The following is a 22350-nucleotide window of genomic DNA, read 5'->3' on the forward strand; positions in this document are numbered from 1 at the left end:
GGTGGATACATAGCAGTTAGAACCGGCGCGTTACTGGACTAGGTGTCGGAGTCCAGCGGGGTGTGCCTCGGCTGCTGGACGGCGTAGCCGTCGATGCTGATGACGCTGCTGTGGACGATGGCATCCGATACAGCGAAGAGGCACTCCGGCTCGTTCGATGCAGAAGTGATCGGGCCGCTGGGCTTAAATCATGCAAGCGCCGAGTCGACGGTGTACGAGGCGCAGCACCTGAGGACCGTCTAGGCGTCGCCGATGGCATGTGCGAAGGTGTTCGGCTTGGCGTTTGGCTTGGCGTTTGACTCGCAAGAGGCGTCACATCTGTCATGACGGAGCTTGGCGTCGGTGGCTCTGGCGTGTCGAGTCTACGGGGCGTCGCGGCTAGTTGACCCCATGTCATCAGCTGCTCAAGGCGCCGTTCACTCATGTGCTCGGCCCGCGGAGTCGATGTAGCGCTAACAAAGTTGTAGCCATGAATTCGGGGTGTGCTGGACGCATTCATCGCCCGATCCAATACGCTGCTGCTGGGTGTCGAAGGCTCAGATGTCTCGCTCGCCTCTTGCGCAGGCAGCCGGGTATTTGCATGCAGTACACGCGGAGCTGCGTTCTGTGACGACGATGATGACGACGTGCGTGCCTCGATACGCTTTCGACTTGGCGGTGGCGGCGGTGGCATCATGGAGACAGAGTCCGATGTAGTCGATGTCGCTGACACGGACGAGGCTGCCGAATTTGACACAGCTCTGCTGGGAGTACCTGCATGGCTCACTCGTGCCGATGCTGGCGCATCTATCAGCAAGCGCTCCGGCATCGCAAGTTGTCGACCCTGCTCAGCTTCAGAGCGAGCAGAGTCGATCCGAGCAACACGCTTGGCTTGTTCAACATGCGCGGCGTCATACGCCCACTGGTACTTGTCGCGCCGCCGTTTGCGATCTAGATCCATCAGCTGCGCGAAAGATGCATTGTCCTCTGTCGTATAACGAGTTTGGTATTCGTCCATGCTCATGAGTAAAAGTGGAAACCGTCGCTTTTTGCCATGTGATGGCCATGGCATCGAGCCGTCGGTCGAGCCGTCCGCACCTGCATCGGCAAAAGGTGTGCTAGTGGCCGAATGGCCTGGCTCAGTCAGATCGAGATCCAGATCAGAAAAGCCAGTATCTGACATGGGCGTGGCATCGCCACCCATTGCCACAGGGGTGAGTGTGTTGCCAGCCTCGCCACGCCTTGTCATGTCTTCGAGTACGCCAGCACGAGCTTCCTCACGGACGAGTGCTCGTGCACACGACTCGATCGAGCCGACATCGCCTTCTTCCAGTGCATGCAAGTACGCATTCTGTGCACGTAATCGTGGTAGGTCAGGGAAAAAGTCTCGCTGAATGATCTGCGAGAGACCGCGCGTGTATGTTTCTTCGTCCAGCACCGTTTGCCGACGAGCCGTGCGCTCTCCTACGCGCGGCGGCACAATCACTTGCCCGCGTGTGTTGCCCTGCTCTGTCTCTGGCAACGACACAGGCAGGTCGGCCATCGCTTCTACGAGTTCCACGGTGGCGTGACGAGACCGTCGGACATGTGTGGAGGCCCTGCCTTAAAACGTCGTGCGGGTGGTGGGGCGTGGTCTGCCTTGGTGCTTGCTACCCAGCGCCGAATCGATGCAGGACAGGAACATGGAATCCTCGTCGGTGTCAAAGCACATTCAGATACACAAGAGTGCCAGAGACATGCGTGATGAAAAAAAAAAAAAAAAAGACCGGGGTTCCTCGAACTCGCACACAACGCAACGCACCCATGGTCACAATGTACATTAGCCAACTATAGAATAGGAGCCCGCAGCCGTGCCTCCTGGTCATGGTATCTTGTATATAGAGCTTCATGTGTTGGACTCGTGACTCCACAGACGCAATGCCTCCTCCAGATCTGTCCGACTCTGCTTGCGTGTTGACCGTGCCTCGTCGTCAAGGGACGCCATGATAGCTCGGCGTCGTTTCGGCGCACGACTCGAGACGCGCTTCGATACGCGACCTGTTGTGCGTGACTCGTATTGTGCATCCGGACCCAAATACATGTGCTCCGAAAACGCTTGCTCGGCAGGACTCTTGACGTCGGCGGCATCAGCGACTGGCGGCTGTGGTGCGTCGTTCGTTGTCTCGGCTTCCCTGGGCACCGCCATGGCATCTGAGTTGTGCGCGGGATGCGCGCCCTCTCGGATCTGCGCCGAGTCTTTGCTGCTGCCGTCGCCCGCCGGCTAAACGGCGCTCGAATACTAACAGTCGCACGGCTCCCATCCTGCATGTGCGCATACAGTTCGCCGTGGAGTGCTTTTCGTGCATCCTGGTACGCCTGGCGCCCAGCGGATTTCGGCATGGTGAAGCGCCGTATATCCCCAGTTGCACAGCATGCGTCCATCGTGACATGACCGCCCTTTTTCAGCGGCGGTCGGATGAGCCGTGGCCATGCATATGCATCTGTCTGCATCACACGACGTTCATCCACACCCATGGACGTTAACGCGGACGTACATGCATCGATATCCGTTCCGCTCTGCTGTGTATGATGCTGATGGTCCCCATCGATCTCGTGCTCGTCCCTGTCCACAGACACCACAACTCGCTGTTGGCTTCCTCCACGGATCTGATCCAGCACGCCGGTCCGTGCGGACTGAAGGAGCGCTTCTACACCATCTTGCGTAGAGCGCGCAAGGTGTTTCGGCATGGCGTGCGCCCATGTATGCGTAGCTGACGCTAACGATGGACGCGGACCTCGCTGCACTATGAGGTAGCAGTACTGCGACACAGCATCGCCACGAAGGAGCCGCAATGTCGCACGCATGAATGGCGGCACCTGATACATTTGCGCGTACGAACAAACTTCGATGCCCTTCGTCCTTCGAGGCATGTCCGACGACGACGCGTGAAGCAACGGGCACGCTTGGTCATGTGGACAGGGTGCAACGACATGGCATGTCCTGTCTGGCGAGCGACGCCCCAGCTCAAGGAGCTGCGAGCGCGCTGCGGCAATGCAGGCAAATCCCCGTGGCGTCGCATCTTCAATGAAAACAAGCACATCGGCATCGCTTTTCCACGTACGCAATACGTCCCGTTCTCTCGCGACATCTGATGATAAAGAGCTGAGCCCAAACGCATGGACACCGATCGTGGTGCCAGACATGGGCTGCGTTGTTGGCGGGTGCGTCAAGGACGAATCTTGTACGGACGCAAGCGGCACATCCCTGTATACATGCGGCTTATCGCCCCGAACGCGGAACGTCGTTCGCATGTGTTTCCAACAGTCGTCATCTTGCAAATCGACATGCGCCTTGAGCATCGTGCCAGATCGCGCTTCTGCCACATACTCATGCAATGCCTCCGGACCAAACACATGTGCACACGCCCAGAGTGCCTCGGATGTGTGCGAAGAAAAGTCCACGAGCCGTGATGGGCGCCAACCATCTGGTCGGTCCGAGAAGAGTCGCCGCCGAGCCTCATCGAACACGCGCACAAGGATGGCATAGCGTGCCGCGAAGTGCGTGGCTACGTACAGAGGCACAGCGCGCTGTCGCGGAAGTGCATGGACAAAGTGCTGTGAATGCCTAGGCAGGAGTCCCGTCTTGTCATGATGCGCACGATCCAGCGCCGATACATGCATTGCGTCACGGCGCAGCTGGTCCTTGTTGCTTGCAAGCACGAGAGCCTCGAGCTTCGTGCGCAGCCCTTCAGGCAGCGACACAATCGCATTCCCGTCGACCTTGCTACTGCCCAGCCGAGCAGCCGGCGACATGCGCTGTGTCGCTGAAGATGCACTCGTGTCATCCGAGTGTCGCAGAAAGGCATACCGAAGCGACGTGTCAGCAGGACTCGCTGACCCAAGAGCTTCACTCATCTCTGCTGCATGCTCGAGACGTGCGACTTTTCGTGGACGCCATGTGGCTGGCACATGAGCCGCCACACGCCACACAAACGAACGATGCATGGTGCAAAAGAACTGTGGAAGTGCGGGACGAATGGACGTTCCTATCCAATACAGTCAAGTGCTGGCTTGCCTTGGCGCCACCTGATGAGGTCGAGAAGCACGAAAAGAAAATTGCATGCATGCATGCACTATAGGACACACTCCTCCCTGACTGACTCGCTGCGCTCCGCAAATCAACACACGCGCACTTTCCTATGATTGGCACAGACACTTGATTTTTACGCTCGCAGGCAATCGCCCTCACGATCGGGCGTTGCGACGCGCGTCCCTCTCACAGACGCCGCTCTCCTCCACACTTACGCTCGCTTAGAGTCACACACATCAGGTCCGATCACGCTTGGGGCCTGTCCATTCACACTGGGGCAGTTGTATCATGCGCCGCGCATGGAACTGGCGCAGAGGAAAGACAGCTGAAGCAACGTGTCATTTCTGCGGGACCAAGTCGATTCTCGTGCCGCCGTATGGCGATGCTTGCACGGCACGCGTTGCCCAAACATCAAGCCCCGTACGCTTGTCGTCAGGCACTCGTGCACGCTGGTTCTGCTCCGCGTGTGAGTCTTGGAACCATACAGATGCTCAAGGGCACATTATGGACCTGTATGAGCGGCCGATGTGGGATGCCTCGGTGAATCGGAGCCAGCTTGCGACGACGCCTACCAGGACAACGAGCATGAACGCCGATGAGCCGGTATTTTGCCGGAAATGCCTGGCTAACCAGACCCTTGTTACCAACTTGCTTGCTAGCTACTTGCCTGATGACGATGGCAATGGCAATGGCAGTCAAGACTCTGTGGCTGACGATGAGCGCATGCGAGCCTTTCCCTCCTACAAGCGCTCATTGGAAGAACGGTATCCAATGGTCTGTGCCACATGCAGCGCGCGTGCCAAGTCCATTATTCAAGCAAAGGATCAGCAAATCCAACGCGCATCTCTCGATGAATGGCTCGTCAGACGCCATGTGCCCGCCACTCCTGTATATACTCCCCGTGGCGTGTGGCGCTGGCGCTGCGAACAGAGTTGGTGGTTTCTTGCCCACTCACTAGGCCTCTGTATACCCTTATGTACGAATGACCTGATGGTCGCAGCTCTCTCATGTCTTCCACCAGGACCGTATGACCCTTGCTGGCTCCGCGCACAGCTGTATCGTGCACGCGATGTGCGGATGTACTCACATGGAACATGGCGCTGGACAGTACGTATCACTCGCACCTCTCGACTCACACATGTCCGCTTATGCAGCTTGTAAATATCAGTGTTTGGCTCGCGCGCATCGCTCAATATGTCGGCACCATGCGCACAAACTCTTGTGCATTCTTGGCCTGGGCATCCAGTGGGACGCAAGTCATCGTACGTGATCGTCGCTTTCTCTCTCTCTCTCTCTCTCTCTCTCTCCTCCACCGCAACATGACTTACCAACGACAGGCTCTTTGTTATGCATATCATGTTCGGCACGTCACGACGGAAGCGCCCATTAGCTTGGTTTCGCATGATGTGCCAACACAACATGGCGATACTCGAAAGGATCCCCTCGCTGCCATGTCTCTCAGTGACGATCGATGCCCACAGGCGCCACTTGACTCGCTCCTTGAACACACCAAAGTGCCTGATACTGAGGCGATGGACGTTGAGCCCATGGACATCCCGACGATCGAGATGGGACCCCAGCGCTTTGGTGGTGGACGCATGGCTAGTGGACTCGAAGACCTCTTTGGATCGGCTCTCTCTCTCGCAACGACCGAGACCGGTTCACACGGTGCGGTACAGGACTCTTCGGACTCGAAGAAACAAAGTCTCATTGTGCTTGGTATGATCTTGGGTGCGGCAGTCGTGACCGGAGTCCTCGCCATTGTTATCGCCATTCAAGGCCATGTGCCATGGAAGCGCGGCTTGGACGCTAGGCTGGGCTCAACGTAGCTCAGCGACTATAAACACATCGATATCCACTGCATCATTCTATGCATATGCTCCATGGGTGGTTGTCTATCGATGTCGACTTCCTTTTTTCACTCCGTTTTTTTTTTCATGCCGCCTGTGTATAACAGAACACTATGCCTCGTTCTTCGATGTCTCCCGAGGTGCCATGATACCTGTGAGTGTTGCTACTTGGCCAACGGATCAACTCGATTATGACCTAAGTAACCAGCACCTGCAAAGAGCACAGCTGGACCGCTCATACGGTTGTGATAAGGACGCTCGTCTCAAAGCCGCTGACCGCGGGCTCTCTGCTGCCTGCCGCCCCCTATGCCCATATGCCCCCGTCCTGTCCTCTTTCCTACGCACAATGCGCTCTTGACCACAATGGCACCCTTCGTTAGGACAGCATGGATTTGGCGATGCGACTCGCAAGCATACAAGCGAACCCAGGATGAACGCCTTGCCCTGATGCAAGAGCAGACCACCACACTACCAGAGCATCACATTCGCTATGAGGTATCCCGTACCAAACGCTATTCCATAGCCACTCAGCTTATCCTCTGACGCACGCTTCTGTCCATAGCGACGCCTGCACGCCAGCCGTTGACTGCTATTGTTCTTCGCTGGTCACCAACCTACTTGGGGTCATCTACGTCGAAAGCTCGAGACTCTCCAGCTTGCTCACTCCCTCTCTCTGTCTCTCTCTCTTTCTCGCTCTTCCGTCACCTCTATACACGACATGTGGCTACTCCTCCATTACTTCGGCGGGTCGTTCGGTCCGATCATGAGCTCAGGACGCACTTGCTCGTCAAACTCTTCCGCTGTCAAGAGGCCAAGACCCACAGTCGACTCCTTGAGCGTGAGGCCCTCGTGGTGCGCCTTCTTCGCCGCCTTGGCGACGTTGTCGTAGCCGACACGCGAGTTCAAGGCTGTCGCAAGCATAAGCGACTCGTTCAGCAGCTGATCAATGCGCTTCTTGTTCGCCTGGATGCCCACGACACAGTGGTCCGTGAACGAGTTCGCGCCGTCAGCGAGCAGACGAATGCTCGAGAGCAGGTTCTTTGCAATCACAGGCTTGAAGACGTTCAGCTCAAACTGGCCGTACGAGCCACCGACCGTCACGGCCACATGGTTGCCCATGACCTGCGCGGCGACCATCGTCAGAGCCTCACACTGCGTCGGGTTCACCTTGCCCGGCATGATCGACGAGCCAGGCTCGTTCTCAGGCAGCGCCAGCTCACCAAGACCACAGCGTGGACCCGAGCCGAGGTACCGAATGTCGTTGGCAATTTTCATGAGCGACACGGCCACCGTGTTCATCGCGCCCGACGCCTCGACCATGGCATCGTGCGAGGCAAGCGCCTCGAACTTGTTGGGCGCCGTCTCAAATGTCTCACCTGTGATCTGTGAAATCTCAGCTGCGACCCTCACGTCAAAGCCCTTGAACGTGTTCAAACCCGTGCCGACGGCCGTACCGCCCTGCGCAAGCTTGCGGAGACGCGGCAGCACGTCCTGCACGCGAACAATCGAGTTCGACACTTGCTGCACGTAGCCGCTGAACTCCTGGCCAAGTGTCAGGGGCGTCGCATCCTGCAGATGCGTGCGGCCGATCTTGATGATATCAGCAAACTCATCCTCCTTCGCCCTGAGCGCCTTGTGCAGATGGCGCAGGGCAGGCAGGAGCTCCTTTGTGATCTCCAGCACGGACGCAATGTGCATGGCCGTTGGGAATGTGTCGTTGCTACTCTGACTGCGGTTCACGTGGTCGTTCGGGTGCACGGGCTTCTTCGAGCCGAGTTCGCCACCGAGCATCTCAATGGCACGGTTGGAAATGACCTCGTTCACATTCATGTTCGACTGCGTACCAGAGCCCGTCTGGAAGACGACGAGCGGGAAGTGGTCATGCAGCTTGCCCGAGATGACCTCGTCGGCCGCCGCACAAATCGCATCGGCAATCTTGGGGTCCAGGCCGTACTGCTTGTTCACTGTGGCAGCAGCCTTCTTCAGCACACCAAAGGCCGAGATGATCGGCTCTGGCATGCGTTCCATCTTACCGCCAATCTTGAAGTTCATCGAGGAGCGCTGCGTCTGAGCACCCCAGTACCGGTCTGATGGCACCTGCAAGTCACCAAACGTATCACGCTCCGTGCGGAATGAGCCGTTGCTTCCCTCTGCGACAGCACGCGTCGTCGACAGTGCACGCACCGGCATGCGCATCGAGCCGACCATGCGCGCTGGCATGCGAAGAGCTGCGCTCTTTGGCATGGCATGAACGACAGAACGAGCAACAATCATGATGCTGGGGATGGAGGTGGATTAGAGTAGAAAGAAACGACGCACTGTCAATCGACGCCAATGTGGGAAATGCAGGCGTAGCCGGGATGTCCCGGAGCAGCCAACCAGAAAGCGATTGAAGCCTATGAACGAGGTGGCCGCCCTCCCCATCCACATCTCGCACAGGCCCCCTCCGCTCTCCCACCCAACTCCACCAACAGCAACACTATCTACCTACCAGTGCATTGGTGCCACGTGGCAGTACCTGCGACCGTTAGGCCAGCACGCCTTGTGGTGAAAACGTAGGAGACAGGACGGAAGCCTTGGGTATGATGATGATGATGATGATGATGATAACGATGATAATGATGACCTCGATGACGAACAAGACGAAGCGTGTGGGATGCCCATGACCAAAGATGCCCGTATGCCGCACACTATGCACGAGCGAATGACACTTTGAGATGCTCGCCTGTGGGGAATGCATAGCCATTCGTAGCCTCGCGTGCGGCGACACTGGAAGGAATATCGTGAAACTCGACGAACGCAATATCGGTGCGGCCAGGGATCGTACGCACTTGGTATAGATTGGGCAGGTGACCAAAGATCCGTGTCAGCTCTTCGTGCGTCACAGTTGCGGGCATTTGCTGCAAAAAGAGAATCCGGTTCGGCGGCACATACTCGTCTGGCAGCTGGTTCGCTTGTGTGCGAGCCGTGGATGAGCGCTTGGTTGGTAGTACACTTGGCACTTCGCCTCGTGCCATAGCCTCTTGTTGTGCCTTTTTCCGCTCCCACATGCGCTGCCGAATTACGTTTCGTCGCCTCTGTGTGGGTTTATGTGCGAGGCGTGCTGACTTGTGCTCTTGAAGCGCCGATGCCGCTTCATTCGAGCCTGGTGCGCCGCCCTGGTATTCCACCACACTGTCGGACTTGGTCCGTGCATAGGATATGCGCTACGCATGTTACCTTTTCGTTCAGCCTCAACGTACCATGCTCTTCCCATACAACGGAAACCCATTTACTTCCTGCAGAGCTTTGGACGACGTGGAAACGTCTTGGAAACTCACAAATGCTTGTCCACGCATGCGCAGGTTACGATGTGCAACGACGGACAGGACTGGTCCATAGTTCGAAAAGAGGGCTTCTAACGACTGCTTCATCACTATCGCGCGCAACGTTAGATGTCTGAACGCGGGGGAGTTGCGAGCGCGAGAAACGCTGTTTTTTTTTATTCCTTCACTCCCCTCTTGCATATACGTACCGGGCACGGTCACACTTTCATTCAGATTCTGAATGTACAGCGTCTCGTTCGGCTCAGGCGCTTGGCTCTGCGGCATCGTTGCAAGCTCGCTGCACGTCACGAACCTGACACTCACTCGTCGCGCGTCGTTCGACAGCCAGCCGTTGATCTCCACGGGTGAGATGTCCTTGCGTTAGGAACATCTCGCTGACAAATCGGTGCATGTACATCGTTTGCTACATCCATCCACCCACCCGCTTGGCCAGTCAGCGACGCCGACCCGATCTGGCGGCCCCGATCACTCCCTTTCTTCGATCCGCCCAGCTTCGTGCCTGTGGGACCGCACCACATACGCCTTGGGTTCTACGTACATACATACTACAGCGAGAGAGACATACTGTCCGTGGTGGCAGCTCTCTATGGCTTCTTGTTCTTTGACAAAGCGCGCTTCTTGGCCTCCAAGCGCATCTTTTCCTCCTTCTTCTTTCCTGTAGCCTGGCCCATTCGTGTGTAGAGCTTGCGCTGCTTGTTCGATAGCAGCGTCTTGGCCATGTCACGCGCCTCAGCTTCTTCTGATAGCTGTGGCGATTGCGTCGTCGACGTCCGCTTCTTCTTTTTGTGCGACTTGAGTGATGCTGCGTGCTTCGCGCGCAAGTCAAGCAGAGCATCCTCGCCACCCGTTGCTTCAGCCTCGAGCTCAGCTGCTTCAAGCAGACCCGCCCCCGTGGGATCAGCCAGGAGTGCTTCGAGTGCTGGTCGTGCTGGCGTCTTGTCGTGTTTCTCCACGGCATCCTGCTCTCTCGCGGCCACGTTCTTATCATCGCCACGTCCGCTGCCAGCTTTGTCCTCATCCTCATCCTCGTCTTCGTCTTCGTCCTCATCCTCGTCAGCTCCGCCCACATACTCGGCTTCCAAGCCGAGCTTCTCTCTCGCTTCCTCAGGCACATAGCCGCCCTTCCGTGCCACTTCGCGGTCGTCCACGAATGGACTGAGATGCGGCGGAAGCGTCTGGCCCGGGCGATACGGATCCGTCGGCAGGATCTGACGCGCATTCACGCAATCAACGACCCACTGCGGCTGGATGTACACACGATGGCCAGCATGGTCTAACGACATGCCATCGACTGGCCGGTCAAGAATATGATGCGTGACGCGCTCATCATCAACTGCCACCTGACTCCCAGCTCCAGCAACAGGATCCCAACCGACATTGCTCGGCGACGCACCGAACGAGCGCAGGATAAACTCAAACACAGTTCGCGGTACTTCCCGCGATATATAAAACACATACCGGCTGAACAGCATCGGCAGTGGATCCTCTCCTGCCTGTTTTTGCAGATCCCTCAGCGTCGTCAGTTGGTCGGCGCCTGCGCCTTGGGTCTTGGACGCATGAGCGACGAAAGCATCAGCGGCACCAGCCTCGTCATCTGCCTCCTCATCGCTGTCCTGATCCTGCATCGTCGCATCAAGAGCGGGCATCGATTCGTCGTCTTCAGGTTCGTGCTCTGCCTTGTCTTCCGAGCGCGTGAGCTGCGCAATCTGGCGCTTTACATCCCGCGTCGAGAGCTTCTTTCCATCCTTGCGTGTAATGGCATTTGAGCTTGCTTCTGCCGCTGCTGCATCGTCCATGGGCCGCAGACTATGTTTGCCAGTAAGGACATCCGCGTCCGCTGCCATCAGCATAAGCGAGCCAAAGCCAGCACCTTGATTGTCGAGGCTCTCGTCCAGTTTCGGCGGGTACACAAGATTCTCATCCGTGTACAGCTTGAACAGGACAAAGCCCATCAGCGTCTGGTACAATTCCAAGAACGTCATCATGACACGGAAGTCGACATCCGTAGGAATCGTTTGCGTGAACATGTATGGCACGAGCCACGTAATTTCCTGCCCGTGCACGACCGCCTGGAAGTAGATGCCCTTGATGCTCAGAAACACCTTGCTAAGGCAGTGCGTGCGCATCACATACAGCTGCCACTCGGCACACAGTCGCGCACAGTGTGCGGTGATCTCGGGCGCCATGCTCTTTTGCGACGGAATATTGGCGAACAAGAAGAGCGTAGAAAGTGCATCATCTAGATCACGCAGTGAGTCGACAAACGTCGGGTACCGTTCCTTGATAATGTGGTCAAGGCGGTACTTGGGCCGATTCTCATCGAGGTTCTTCGCTGCATGCCATTCCCGACGTGCAATCGCTCGATTCACCTTCTTTGCAAATGCCTTGTGGTCGCGGAATGCCTGCAACACCGGCTCGTGCTGCAAGTACGCAATGTCCTTCGTATAGTAAAACGTCGTCGGCGCTGTCGACCCCTTGTTCGCTCGCTTCACATGCCGAGGCTGCCGAGGAAAGATCCCCTTGAGAATACACAGCCTCCGGAACTCGGCGAGTGTGATCTGCAGCTTCTTGAGCGACTGGTTCCGTGTGATATAGTTCTTCGCCGCGCCGGACTCGCCTCTCTTCTTGATCCGCGCCATCGTGGCTAGAAAGTTCGGTGGATCGATCGATCCATCACACACTGGCTTGGCGTCGCTGCCAGTGAGGAGCAAAATTTTCAGCGTCACGTGTGTGTGCCATCCACATAAAAAATTTTTTTTGTTTTCTAACCAAATTTCGCCGTCCGCCCATTTTTATGCACGAGCGACATACTCAAACGCCAACCGTGCACGTTGGAGAACAGGCAGAGCGTGTGAACGGTGGTTGTTGTTGGCTGCCGTGCGGACGTTCGCGGCACGCACAAGAAACATGAATTCGACAGAGAGTGGTTCATCTGCGTCCACTTCGTCGAATCACACAGCTGTGGACGAGAAACGCGTCCGGGCCAAATTCGTACGTACGGCGGGGACAAATGACTCATGTGTCATAGCATCATACGATCAAAGTCGCACAATCAGCGACGAAAAAAGCCAAGCAACACGAGCTGCAACGACATGTGCGCCGTCTGAAGCAGAGCGAAGGCTCTGAACGTGCGGAGCTTGAGCAGGATCTCACACACCTCAAATCACTCGACACGCATTCCTTGTCACTGCGTGCACTTTCCTCGAAGCTTGTGAAAAGCAAACTCCTCCCAAAGGCAAGTCAGTCTGGCACGGAAGCAAGTATGGAGCGTTTCCCACTTCTTCCCTTTGCGAGAGAAGCCCGTATCGATGCCATCTCTCTCGAGTCTCTGGAAGTGTCCCACGACAAGACTCACGAACGTGTCGCGCACCAGGTGCTGAGCTCCAAAGTCCTCGCTGCTGAGCTGGCTGCATGCATCCGCTCTTTGATACCCCTGATCATGCCAGCTTCAGACATACCAGCGTCTTTGGACACTGCACATTCTAATGATCCCACACCCAAGTCTGACTCGAAAGCACATGCCCATGCCCCTGAGGAGACATCCAAGCACGAGACCAAGGCGAAAGAGACGCCCAGGTCCGTCAGTGCCACTTTGTCATCTCGACCCAGGAGCACAAAGACACGTAGTGAAACTGGTGCTGCTGCTGCTGCAGACGAGTACGAGAGCGACGATGGAATGGGGAACACGGACATGACATGGGACCGAGCCAATCTAGACGCCATGGTAGCTTCAGGCAGCGACACAGAAAGTGACTCGGACAGTGATTCGCAGGACCATGCGCGGAAGAAGCGGCCGCGTGACTCTGATGATGATGGCGACGACGACATTGAGACAGACCACCAAGATGCTTTTCTTCCTAGTCTCAACACAGGGTTTATCCCCGCTGCGGATGGCGATGACTGGAGTGACGCCGAGGCTGACTATGCAGATACAGGCGGCAAGGGACCAGCCAAGTCGCAACGCAAGAACCGTCGGGGCCAGCGAGAGCGCCGAGCGATCTGGGAGAAAAAGTACGGCCGCCATGCAAATCACCTGAAGCTACGTGAAAAAGAACCACGCAAAGCTACGAAGCGCACACCGAGAGACTCGGTGCGCGAAGTCGAGTCCCGACGTGATACACGCACCACCCACCATGACCTGGTGTCAACTCCGTCGCACGCGCGTGCCAAGCGAGAGGAACGAACCCGAACGAAAGATGAATCGCAACCAGGGATGCAAGCCGCGCGAGCAGCTAGCTCTGCCCACTCACACCACGTCCCACCGGCTGTCCATCCCAGTTGGGAAGCCAAGCAACGAGCCAAAGAGGCCCAACAAACGGCCAAACCGCAAGGCACGAAAATAGTCTTTGATTAGCCAAGTTTTGTATTTTTTTTTTTTTTTTTGATCCATGTTCCTCGTTCTTCCCACCTGTCTCAAGAGGAGGAGGGGAATGGGTAGATTTCCATCCTCCCCACAGCCGCCTACGAAGAGGAAAGAAGGGCTTCTGTGGTGTGCGGTGCTCCACAGGACCAGCAGCCTGCAGCCGAAAGAACAATTCCGGCCGGCTACGAGCTAGACAAGCAGCGTGAAATCGATCGATCGAAACCCGATCCGATCAAACAAGTACGACAAGAGATCGAATCGGACTCTGAGGAGCCAGGTCTACCCTCTCCCCTCTCACCTACCCTCGGAGTGGATCATCGCACGGTTTGCGAGCCATGGAAGGATACCCTACCAAGGCTCCTCCAGGTGTCCAACTAGTGAACGACCCCGTCAACCTGTCGGACATCCCCACGGAGTACCATGACTGTGTGTGCATTGGCGGTGGCCTGAGTGGCGTTAGCATTGCCTGCAAGCTCAAGAACAAGTACCAGAAAGTGCCTGACATGGCGATCCTCGAGCGTCTCGAGGGTCCAGCCGGGACATGGGAGGCCAATACGTATCCAGGCTGTGCTTGTGACATTCCTGCACCGCTGTACAGCCTGAGTTTTCGCCAGAAGAGCGACTGGAGTGGCCTCTTCCCTCGACAGCCCGAGATCCGTGAGTACGTGCGCACGGTGGTAGCCGAGTACGGTATCGGGCACCTGTTCCGCTTTCATACTGTGGCGCTCGAGGCGCGCTATGACGACGCAACGCATCTCTGGCACATTCTCTCTGCCACGTTCGATCCCAAGAACCCGTGCGCACCTCGAAAGCACACTCACTACGTGTGCAAGCTCATGATCCAGGCGGTCGGCGGCTTGTCGGAACCAAACAAGTGTGACATCCCGGGGCACGAGTCGTTCCAAGGTGCGTTGTTCCACTCAGCTAGCTGGGATCATTCTGTCGACCTGAAAAACAAGCATGTGATCGTCGTCGGCAACGGATGCTCAGCCACGCAGATTGTCCCTGAAGTGGCCAAAGAAGCAAAGCATGTGACGCAATTTGTGCGCTCCAAGCATTGGTACGCGCCATTGCCAGATGCTGCGTTTGCAAAGACGGACTGGTTCCGCTGGCTGTTGACGAACGTGCCATGGCTCATGTGGCTGCTGCGCGCCTATATATGGTATATGCTAGAGTCGGATTTCTGCATGGCCACAGGCTCCAAGAGGGGCCAGGAGAAACGTGAGGAATGGGAAAGGGTCTGTCGCGACTACGTCACTCGCACGGCCCCGGAAAAGTACCATGAGCAGCTGATCCCCAGCAACAATGAGCTCATGGTGGCTTGCCGCCGCCGCATTCTCGACAACGCGTATCTGCCATGTCTGAACTGGGAGAATGTGGATCTTGAAACTACCCAACTTGTGCGCATCGAGCCTGACGCTGTGGTGACCGCTGACGGCCGTCGCATTCCCGCCGACGTCATTGTCATGAGCAATGGATTCTCTGTCAAGGCAGCAGGTGCGCCACTGCAAGTCCGTGGTGCCACTATGACGCAACAGGAACACTATGACAGGTACGGGTTCGGTTCGCGACTCGCGTACCGCACATCGTTCCTCGCTGGCTTCCCCAACATGGCGATGCTGATCGGCCCCAATGCAGGCACCGGCCACATGTCGATCATCTATACGTCCGAGCGTGAGCAGGAGCTGTTGATGAGCGTGGCGGCACACGTACTGACGTCGCCCGCACCCAGCCATGAGGCCGTGGCTCATGTGCCTGGTACGCCATACAAAGCTGCTGGTGCGCCAGTCCCGACGTTTGACGTGAAGCTGGACGCTGAGCTCCTCGAGCGAAACTGGATCGACACCAAGATGGAGTCGACCGTGTTTAGTACATGTGACTCCTGGTACCGTGATCCCAAGTCGGGCCGCGTGTCGGCCGTGTACCCTGACTGGCAGTGGAAGTTCGCCCTGCGCTGCTGGTTCCCTGTGTGGAAGGACTTTGCGTTTACGGGTCTTGCCAAAGGACAGTCGCACCCTGTATCGACGATCTGGCAGAAAATCGGCTGTGCGCTTGGCCTCGGCACCATTCCGTATGTGCCGTCGCCGCCAGCATGGGTCGTCGAGCGCAATGCATCCTGCGTCTCTTGATGGCCATTCTCATGTTTCTTTTTGTTCTCGTTTCTGCAACTCCTCATCGATGATCTGCATTCTTTATTTCTTCCTTCACTTTCNACATAGTTTTTTTTTTTTTTTACGTTGTCACTCATACATGCTTTCATGCTTTAGCTACACCGTCTCTACATCTGCCTGTTCTGTCGACAGCCTGTCTTTAGCGTCGCACGGCAAGCCCATCACATAGCAGTTTGCACCCAAGCGACCGCGCAGTCAAGATGCACGTTTCTGCCACGTCAAGCTCAGGAAATAAGTGTGAGTCATATGTGCAGCGCAGGGCCAGGCCTATAGAATTTTCCATCGAAGCATCACGGCGCTTCGCGACCAGCGAAACGCCCGATGTCGCCGCTACTTGCTTCTCCACGGAGCACATGCACACACCGCCACTGTAAGCCGTGGGGCATGGGCATTGTGGAGACAAGCACTCTGTGGCAAAGAAGACGACCGATCCCGCCATGCTTAGTCACCCGCCCGGAGCTCGAATACACATAAAAGCGGGGGAACCGAAGCAGCTACCAGCTGCTCCTTCACTTCTCTACATTGAGACACACAATACATTAGCTAGGATGGGTGTGCAAGTGATTTCCTCCTACGACCAGTTCAAGCAGGTGACCGGCGGTGACAAGGTCGTTGTGATCGACTTTTGGGCTACATGGTGTGGTCCCTGCAAGATGATCGGCCCGATCTTTGAGAAGATCTCCGAGACGCCTGCTGGCGAGAAGATCGGCTTCTACAAGGTCGATGTCGATGAGCAGAGCCAGATCTCGTCGGAGGTCGGTATCCGTGCTATGCCCAGCTTTGTCTTTTTCAAGAACGGCGAAAAGGTCGAGACGGTCGTTGGCGCTGACCCATCGAAGCTCCAGGTATGTATACAAAGCACGCGAGCGTGGTTGTGGGAAGAGACAGCGCCGCACCGGCACGGACAGGACTGACGCATAAATCCAGGCCGCCATTAGCAAGTTTGCTGCTTAAGTGTATGTAGACCTTTCTATGGTAAAATTGTACATGAGGCAACGCTTGGATGTGAATAGAAAAGGGCATGCCTTGTGGTGGTGCTGGTGCTGGTGCTGGTGCTGGTCGTCCTAGTGCTGGCGGTAATCGCCACTGCATAGGTGACGACGTCGGTGACGGCGTCGGTGCCACTGCCGTTCCTCTTGCCCTTGCCCTTGCCCTTGCCCTTGCCGTGGCCAATGGCCAATGGTTGCAGATGCACTGCGCATGTGTGCAGCATGGGTACCATCTGCGATAGACTAGGACCCCACGCCCCAAAGACAACGTCTCGCTGGCTGGGCTTGGCTGGGGCGAGCTCATCCACGTCCCCCATCACACATGTGTCTCGGCGACAACGGAGGCTACAACATAGTCGCCATCATGCGACACACTCGTGTGGAATCGCAGAGCATTCGCGAGTGCGATCGCACAGAACCCATCTGCATCTCGATACGCCCGCTCCCGCGTGAGGACAAGCGATGGCTTCCTGCCGGTGTCGCGAAGCAGCGACAGATCCTTCGCGTACAGGTAGATGTGGGGGTAGGTGGCCTTGAAAGCAGCTTCCTTGCATGCCCACCTGTAGAGCCGATGTGGTCAGTGCCTGCAGTGGCCTGCGTACCGAGTAGCGAGGAACCGCAGGCGCTCGTCGTGCGTGAGACACGGTGCGCTGACAAACGAGTCCCATTCCTTTTGAGAAAGAGTGCGGCGCGCGAAATGCTGTGCAGCCATGCGCAACGAGAGAGATGCAGATACAGTGTCGGACGAAGACGTCGACGCCAAAGGCCCATCGTCGGTGGGAGTGCGAGACGCTCGCATCCAGGACGGCGCCGCAGCAGCGAGTGGCTCGAAGGAAAGGGCATGCACTCGGCGTGCATGCCGGGCGACGAGCTGTCGCATGCGCGGCACATGCACCAAGTCAACGCCGACGCCAAGAATCGCAAGTTGCGCTGCAAGGGACGGGTCTACACCATGTTCATGGGACTCGTCAGCCGCGGGTATGTGGTAGCCATGCAGTAAGCTGCCCTTTTCAAGTGACATGCGTGCATGTACATCGCCCCTGTATGCAGCGAGGCGGTACTCGAGCGCATCAAACACACGCTCAACGACCGTCTCGACAGGGTCGTCAAAGACGATCGGCAAGAGCGGCACAACAAGGAGGCCAGCGGCCGTCGGTCCGGCGACTCGCACGCGCGACGACTTGAACTTGGCAAATAGGTGCGCTGAGTGCTTGACGACGCTGTGGATCGTGACGGCCGGCAGGACTAGCGATGCAAGTGACTGGAATGCGCCGCGACGCGCAGCGATCCACGCAATGTCAGAAGCCAGCGTGGGAGAGTCGCGGTCTTGGAGCTTCGCAGCCTGCCAGCATGTCCATCCCACGTCTGTGAAAATGTACGCCCAACTGATGGCATATGCACTTGTCACGACGATCGGCCGCGTCAGAGGCCGAAATGCCTCGCCGACGTCCGACGTGTACGCAATGTACCGAGACACTGACGTCACGAGCGTCTTAAGCCGCATCGTGTATGCGGAATACCGTCCAAGACTCTCGTCCACGTGCGCACTGCGCTCATGATGCTCCTGCACGAGATCAATGCCATCTGCGTCGCTCATCGTCCTCGGCGCCTCGCCTCCCTCCGCTACGACCTGGAGCAATGAGTTGTTGCGACGCGTGGTTGTTGTTGATGCGTGCGAGGAAGCATGGGGTGGGTGAGTTGTTGGCGATTCTTTGGCCCCTGTCCTTGTTGGTCCCCCACCCCTCCTCCACTATACGCTGATGTGGCCGCTGAACCTTGGACCCATGGAGGGGCAGGGTGTGTGATAGGGACCTGACATTGCCGCTGCCGCCGCTGCCGCCGCGACCGAACGATGTGATGGGATTCTCCACATCCCTTCATACACACAAGGTCGGCACTTGGATCGTCGTAGACTTTGTGTGTGTGTGTGTGTGTGGTTGGGTAGTTGATCACGCGAGTACTCACATTACGCTGCTCAACCAAATGCCAGCGACCAAGCTGTCATCACGAGCACGGACCGACTTGACGCTCAAGTCGGCGACGCCGCCGATCTCGCACCTCATGACGTTGTATCAGCGGTACGATTCTCTGCGCAACTCCATTGCTCTATTGCGCGAACAAACACTCCATACACCCGGCATCGAAGACTGGCCGTCCGTGCAAACCCACTATGCGAACCTGCTCTCGCACACGTTTTCGATCGCCGCCGCTTTGCAGTCAGCCACACCCCACTTTCTGACGTCGCAGCTCGCGACGCTCCACTCGTTCTTCGAGAACGAGGCGCAGGACGCCAACCTGTTTGGCGAGGACACCACCAGAATGGATACCCTGCTGACTCGCGACAACCAAGGCGCTTGGCCGCCTATCGAAGACAAAGATCCGCAAAGTCAGCTCCCGGCCTTGGCCGTGCATCCGTGCCAGCCAATCCCCGATGCCAAGCTCAACTGGCTCGGTTCCCTGCTCAGTACTGTGCCGGAGATGGACATCGCCACGATGGAGGCGGCTCGGATCGCCGAGTATGACCAGTCGCACAAGGCACACCCTCCTGACTCCACGGCGGACGATGCCTCACGCCAAGACACATCGTCCGACGCTCACACGGCCGCCGCTGCCTCTCTCGTCGCGACGGAAATCCATGCGCACGATACACGTTGTCTACAGGCGATGCGCTCCTGGTACCACATGTTGTATGCGCCAGACGAGCACGGCGACACGTACGACTTTGCGATGCGCGTCGCTGACGAGTCGCAACCACAACCACCGCCAGAGTCGGACGACGTGATAGATCTATCGACTACCAACGACCCTGTACATAGTACCAGCCTACTGTTGTAAGAAGAAGCAGCTCCGCGACGGCCACGTACAGATGTCCATGGCCGAGCAAGAGCAAGCACGACCACGCATACCCAACGAGCCGGTCCAGCACGACGCCGACCAAGCGCCATGTGCGCCAGTTGGGATGCAGCGCGTACGGCACGGGCAGAAAGTCCGAGAGCGGATGCAGATGATGCGGCAGCTGCACGATCGCCGTGATTGGCTTGTGGTCGGAGCTCGTGTACCGCATCAGACTCCGGTACAGCTCACACCGCAGCGTGCCGCTGGCGGCATACGACGCATCACTCGTGCCCCACAGCAAGCGATCCGGCCACCCAGGCAGGCGCTTCTTGCTCAGCTGCTCCATCTCACCGCGTGCCTTGTACTTGTACGTCGGCGGAATCCCATACTGCGCCATGTCTGGCACATGGAGTCCATGAAGCGTGCGTGGCGTCGGCGCATACCTTTCCAACAGGAGCTGGTCGTACGGCACGAGCGACGCCCACCGGTCCGACTGGAATGACCGCGCCACCTCATGCACATCGCTCTTGGTGATGGGCGGGTACTTGCCAGGCACGGTTCGCTGTCCCCGGGGCGACACGCCGTCGACGCCTGTCGCTACGCGATAATTCAAGTCGCCCATGACAAACAGATGGTGCGTATCGTAGAGCGAGTACTCGTTATCGTCGGCTGCGTCGGCATTGCTCTGCATCTCAGGAGCGCATCCACGCATCGTCGGCACTGACGCGACATGAACACCACGACCGCCGCCATGGCCGTTTCCGTCGCCGTTTCCGTAGCCGTTCCCACCGTGCTTCTCGTCGCCGTCATCGCCAGCGAGACTCGGCGGCTCCTGTAACACCGGCAGCAGCTGCACACTCATCAAATCAAACACCATCCGCTCACAAATAGAGCGCCATTCGGCATTCCGGCGTGCCACGTTGTGGTCATGCGCAGCGAGATGCGCGCCTACAAACGTAAGGACCTCGTCCCGTCCTCCAGGCACCGCTGACGCCAGCACAACTCGTGCGCCCACCGCGCCCTTGTTGCCCATGACCATGCCGAGCCCGGTGCCGACGAACGAGGCACGCACCTCCTTCACCCGGTGCGCTGCACTGATCTGTGTGCCATGAGCACGCTGCGGCGCTCGTTCGCGCGCATATACAAACAACACGAGTCCCGCATGGTTGATGTCGGCTATTTTGGCATAGTTCTCTGGCCCGCCTCCGAGCTCAAGAGGATCGTACATCTTGTCATCCCGCACAATCGATTGGTGATGACGCACAGATCGACGGATCGCCAGGTCGGCCTGCGTTCGCGCTTGCGACACTGTGCCGGACAGTGCCTTGTGCAGTGGCGCAAACTCCTGGAATGCTACTGCATAGATATCAGGCGCTTCGCGTGGACCAAGCGACATGGCAGTCAGTTCGCGGCCCTCGTCCGTCGTCATGTATCCGCTTCGCCGGCTCTCGTTCACTGTGGGAACAAGCCATTCCCGCATATCCGGCACGCCCGTGCCATCGAACATCTGGTTCGCATTGAACGAAGCCAGCTGGACCCGAAGTCCCGTTGGCATACTCATCACGTTCAAGCCGTCTCGCTCAACTCTCTCTCTCTCTCTCTCTCTCTCTCTCTCTCTCTCTCTCTTTGGGCGCTTGATTTTTCTTTTTTGCCTGGAATGTCAGTCCGCTCCACCACTCCTCCCAACTCACTCACTACGATAGGCCCTTGTATACACTCACTCCTCTCTCGTACTTCGTTGGGGCGCGCTTGTCGTGTGCTGTGTGCCCCGCGAGTCGAGGATGTACGCCCGTCATCGCCCCCCGCCCTGCGCAGCTGACGCGTCGCGTGTCACACGCGTACGCAATGCAAAAATTCCCCGGTCCGTGCAGAGAGGCAGGCCAAGCCACGAACGAACTAGGGTCTACGCTACATGATTCGCGCGTGGCCCGTCCATCGCGGCGCCGACCCATTCGGCGCCTGTTCAGCATGGCTTATGTAAGTGCATCGACAAGGCTGGGGCGATGCAAGAACGGCCACCCCCCTTCCGATAACAGTGCTCTCTGATCTGTCAGGGAGAGCGAAGCGTGGCGTCGTCGGACACGAGCGCCTCCATCGGTCTTTTTTTATATTTTGTTGATCTAGTGGAAAGCCCAGCATGTACGTGTGGGGGCACATTGCCTACGTGTTGTGTTGCTTATACCCAACAGGTCGATGGAGAGCTCCAACCTCGTGCAAAGACTCAATAAGCCAGAGCATGACGAAGTGCGCCGCCTCATTGCGCAGGATGCCGAAAGTCGGGGTGGCAAAAGTTCGACATTCACATTAGACGGGTGAGTACTTGGTTGTTTGTTCTTCTCCGTCGCCTCATCTCTGTGCTAACAAGTTGACAGTGAGCGTGGTGTACCATCGTCGAAGCTGTGCCGCGTGCTCCCTAATGGACAAGAACAGTGTGCAAAGATCTCGCTCGAATGTACGTATGCATCATCGCATACCTTCTGACACGGTCCCTACCATCCCAGCGCGTGAACTATTCCAGACTATGCAGTCTATGGGCTTCTTTTGCATTCTACCCCACGATCCGAGCAAGACGTTCATTCGATGTGAACGTATTCCACACTAAACCTAGGCAAACGGTTTGATACTGGGTTGGTTAGTTATTCATGCATCACTCAGGTCTTGGTGGCCAGCAAAATACATAGCTGGGCGATGAACGTCGGTGACATCATCGCTTTCGCCATTGCGCCCCTCCCCACCCCCATCACCACCTGGTCGACGTAACACGTACC

At 57.3% G+C, this 22350-nt stretch overlaps 11 protein-coding genes across 11 annotated transcripts; 4 read left to right on the forward strand and 7 right to left on the reverse strand.

Moving 5' to 3' along the window:
• Nucleotides 1-16: 16 nt before the first annotated feature.
• Nucleotides 17-1522, reverse strand: MGL_1773 (uncharacterized protein; the record flags this gene model as incomplete). Its single annotated transcript, XM_001730722.1, has 1 exon — nt 17-1522. The coding sequence occupies one exon, from the start codon at nt 1520-1522 to the stop codon at nt 17-19; it is 1506 nt and encodes a 501-aa protein (XP_001730774.1).
• Nucleotides 1523-1806: 284 nt separating this feature from the next.
• MGL_1774 (uncharacterized protein) lies at nt 1807-3963 on the reverse strand (the record flags this gene model as incomplete). The annotated part of the gene is made up of 1 exon (XM_001730723.1): nt 1807-3963. The coding sequence occupies one exon, from the start codon at nt 3961-3963 to the stop codon at nt 1807-1809; it is 2157 nt and encodes a 718-aa protein (XP_001730775.1).
• A 373-nt stretch (nt 3964-4336) lies between these two features.
• Nucleotides 4337-5877, forward strand: MGL_1775 (uncharacterized protein; the record flags this gene model as incomplete). The annotated part of the gene is made up of 3 exons (XM_001730724.1): nt 4337-5155; nt 5203-5310; nt 5386-5877. The coding sequence occupies 3 exons, from the start codon at nt 4337-4339 to the stop codon at nt 5875-5877; spliced, it is 1419 nt and encodes a 472-aa protein (XP_001730776.1).
• Nucleotides 5878-6633: 756 nt separating this feature from the next.
• Nucleotides 6634-8172, reverse strand: MGL_1776 (uncharacterized protein; the record flags this gene model as incomplete). Its single annotated transcript, XM_001730725.1, has 1 exon — nt 6634-8172. The coding sequence occupies one exon, from the start codon at nt 8170-8172 to the stop codon at nt 6634-6636; it is 1539 nt and encodes a 512-aa protein (XP_001730777.1).
• A 416-nt stretch (nt 8173-8588) lies between these two features.
• MGL_1777 (uncharacterized protein) lies at nt 8589-8948 on the reverse strand (the record flags this gene model as incomplete). Its single annotated transcript, XM_001730726.1, has 1 exon — nt 8589-8948. One exon carries the CDS (start codon nt 8946-8948, stop codon nt 8589-8591), a length of 360 nt encoding a protein of 119 aa, XP_001730778.1.
• Nucleotides 8949-9808: 860 nt separating this feature from the next.
• Nucleotides 9809-11863, reverse strand: MGL_1778 (uncharacterized protein; the record flags this gene model as incomplete). Its single annotated transcript, XM_001730727.1, has 1 exon — nt 9809-11863. The coding sequence occupies one exon, from the start codon at nt 11861-11863 to the stop codon at nt 9809-9811; it is 2055 nt and encodes a 684-aa protein (XP_001730779.1).
• Nucleotides 11864-12486: 623 nt separating this feature from the next.
• MGL_1779 (uncharacterized protein) lies at nt 12487-13578 on the forward strand (the record flags this gene model as incomplete). Its single annotated transcript, XM_001730728.1, has 1 exon — nt 12487-13578. The coding sequence occupies one exon, from the start codon at nt 12487-12489 to the stop codon at nt 13576-13578; it is 1092 nt and encodes a 363-aa protein (XP_001730780.1).
• Nucleotides 13579-13922: 344 nt separating this feature from the next.
• MGL_1780 (uncharacterized protein) lies at nt 13923-15716 on the forward strand (the record flags this gene model as incomplete). Its single annotated transcript, XM_001730729.1, has 1 exon — nt 13923-15716. The coding sequence occupies one exon, from the start codon at nt 13923-13925 to the stop codon at nt 15714-15716; it is 1794 nt and encodes a 597-aa protein (XP_001730781.1).
• A 590-nt stretch (nt 15717-16306) lies between these two features.
• Nucleotides 16307-16672, forward strand: MGL_1781 (uncharacterized protein; the record flags this gene model as incomplete). Its single annotated transcript, XM_001730730.1, has 1 exon — nt 16307-16672. One exon carries the CDS (start codon nt 16307-16309, stop codon nt 16670-16672), a length of 366 nt encoding a protein of 121 aa, XP_001730782.1.
• Nucleotides 16673-17324: 652 nt separating this feature from the next.
• On the reverse strand, nt 17325-18344 carry MGL_1782 (uncharacterized protein; the record flags this gene model as incomplete). Its single annotated transcript, XM_001730731.1, has 1 exon — nt 17325-18344. One exon carries the CDS (start codon nt 18342-18344, stop codon nt 17325-17327), a length of 1020 nt encoding a protein of 339 aa, XP_001730783.1.
• Nucleotides 18345-19541: 1197 nt separating this feature from the next.
• On the reverse strand, nt 19542-21143 carry MGL_1783 (uncharacterized protein; the record flags this gene model as incomplete). The annotated part of the gene is made up of 1 exon (XM_001730732.1): nt 19542-21143. One exon carries the CDS (start codon nt 21141-21143, stop codon nt 19542-19544), a length of 1602 nt encoding a protein of 533 aa, XP_001730784.1.
• Nucleotides 21144-22350: the final 1207 nt, after the last annotated feature.

Source organism: Malassezia globosa (genome assembly GCF_000181695.2).
Source record: "Malassezia globosa CBS 7966 chromosome Unknown mgl_sf_4.1, whole genome shotgun sequence".
NCBI classification, from domain to species: domain Eukaryota; kingdom Fungi; phylum Basidiomycota; class Malasseziomycetes; order Malasseziales; family Malasseziaceae; genus Malassezia; species Malassezia globosa.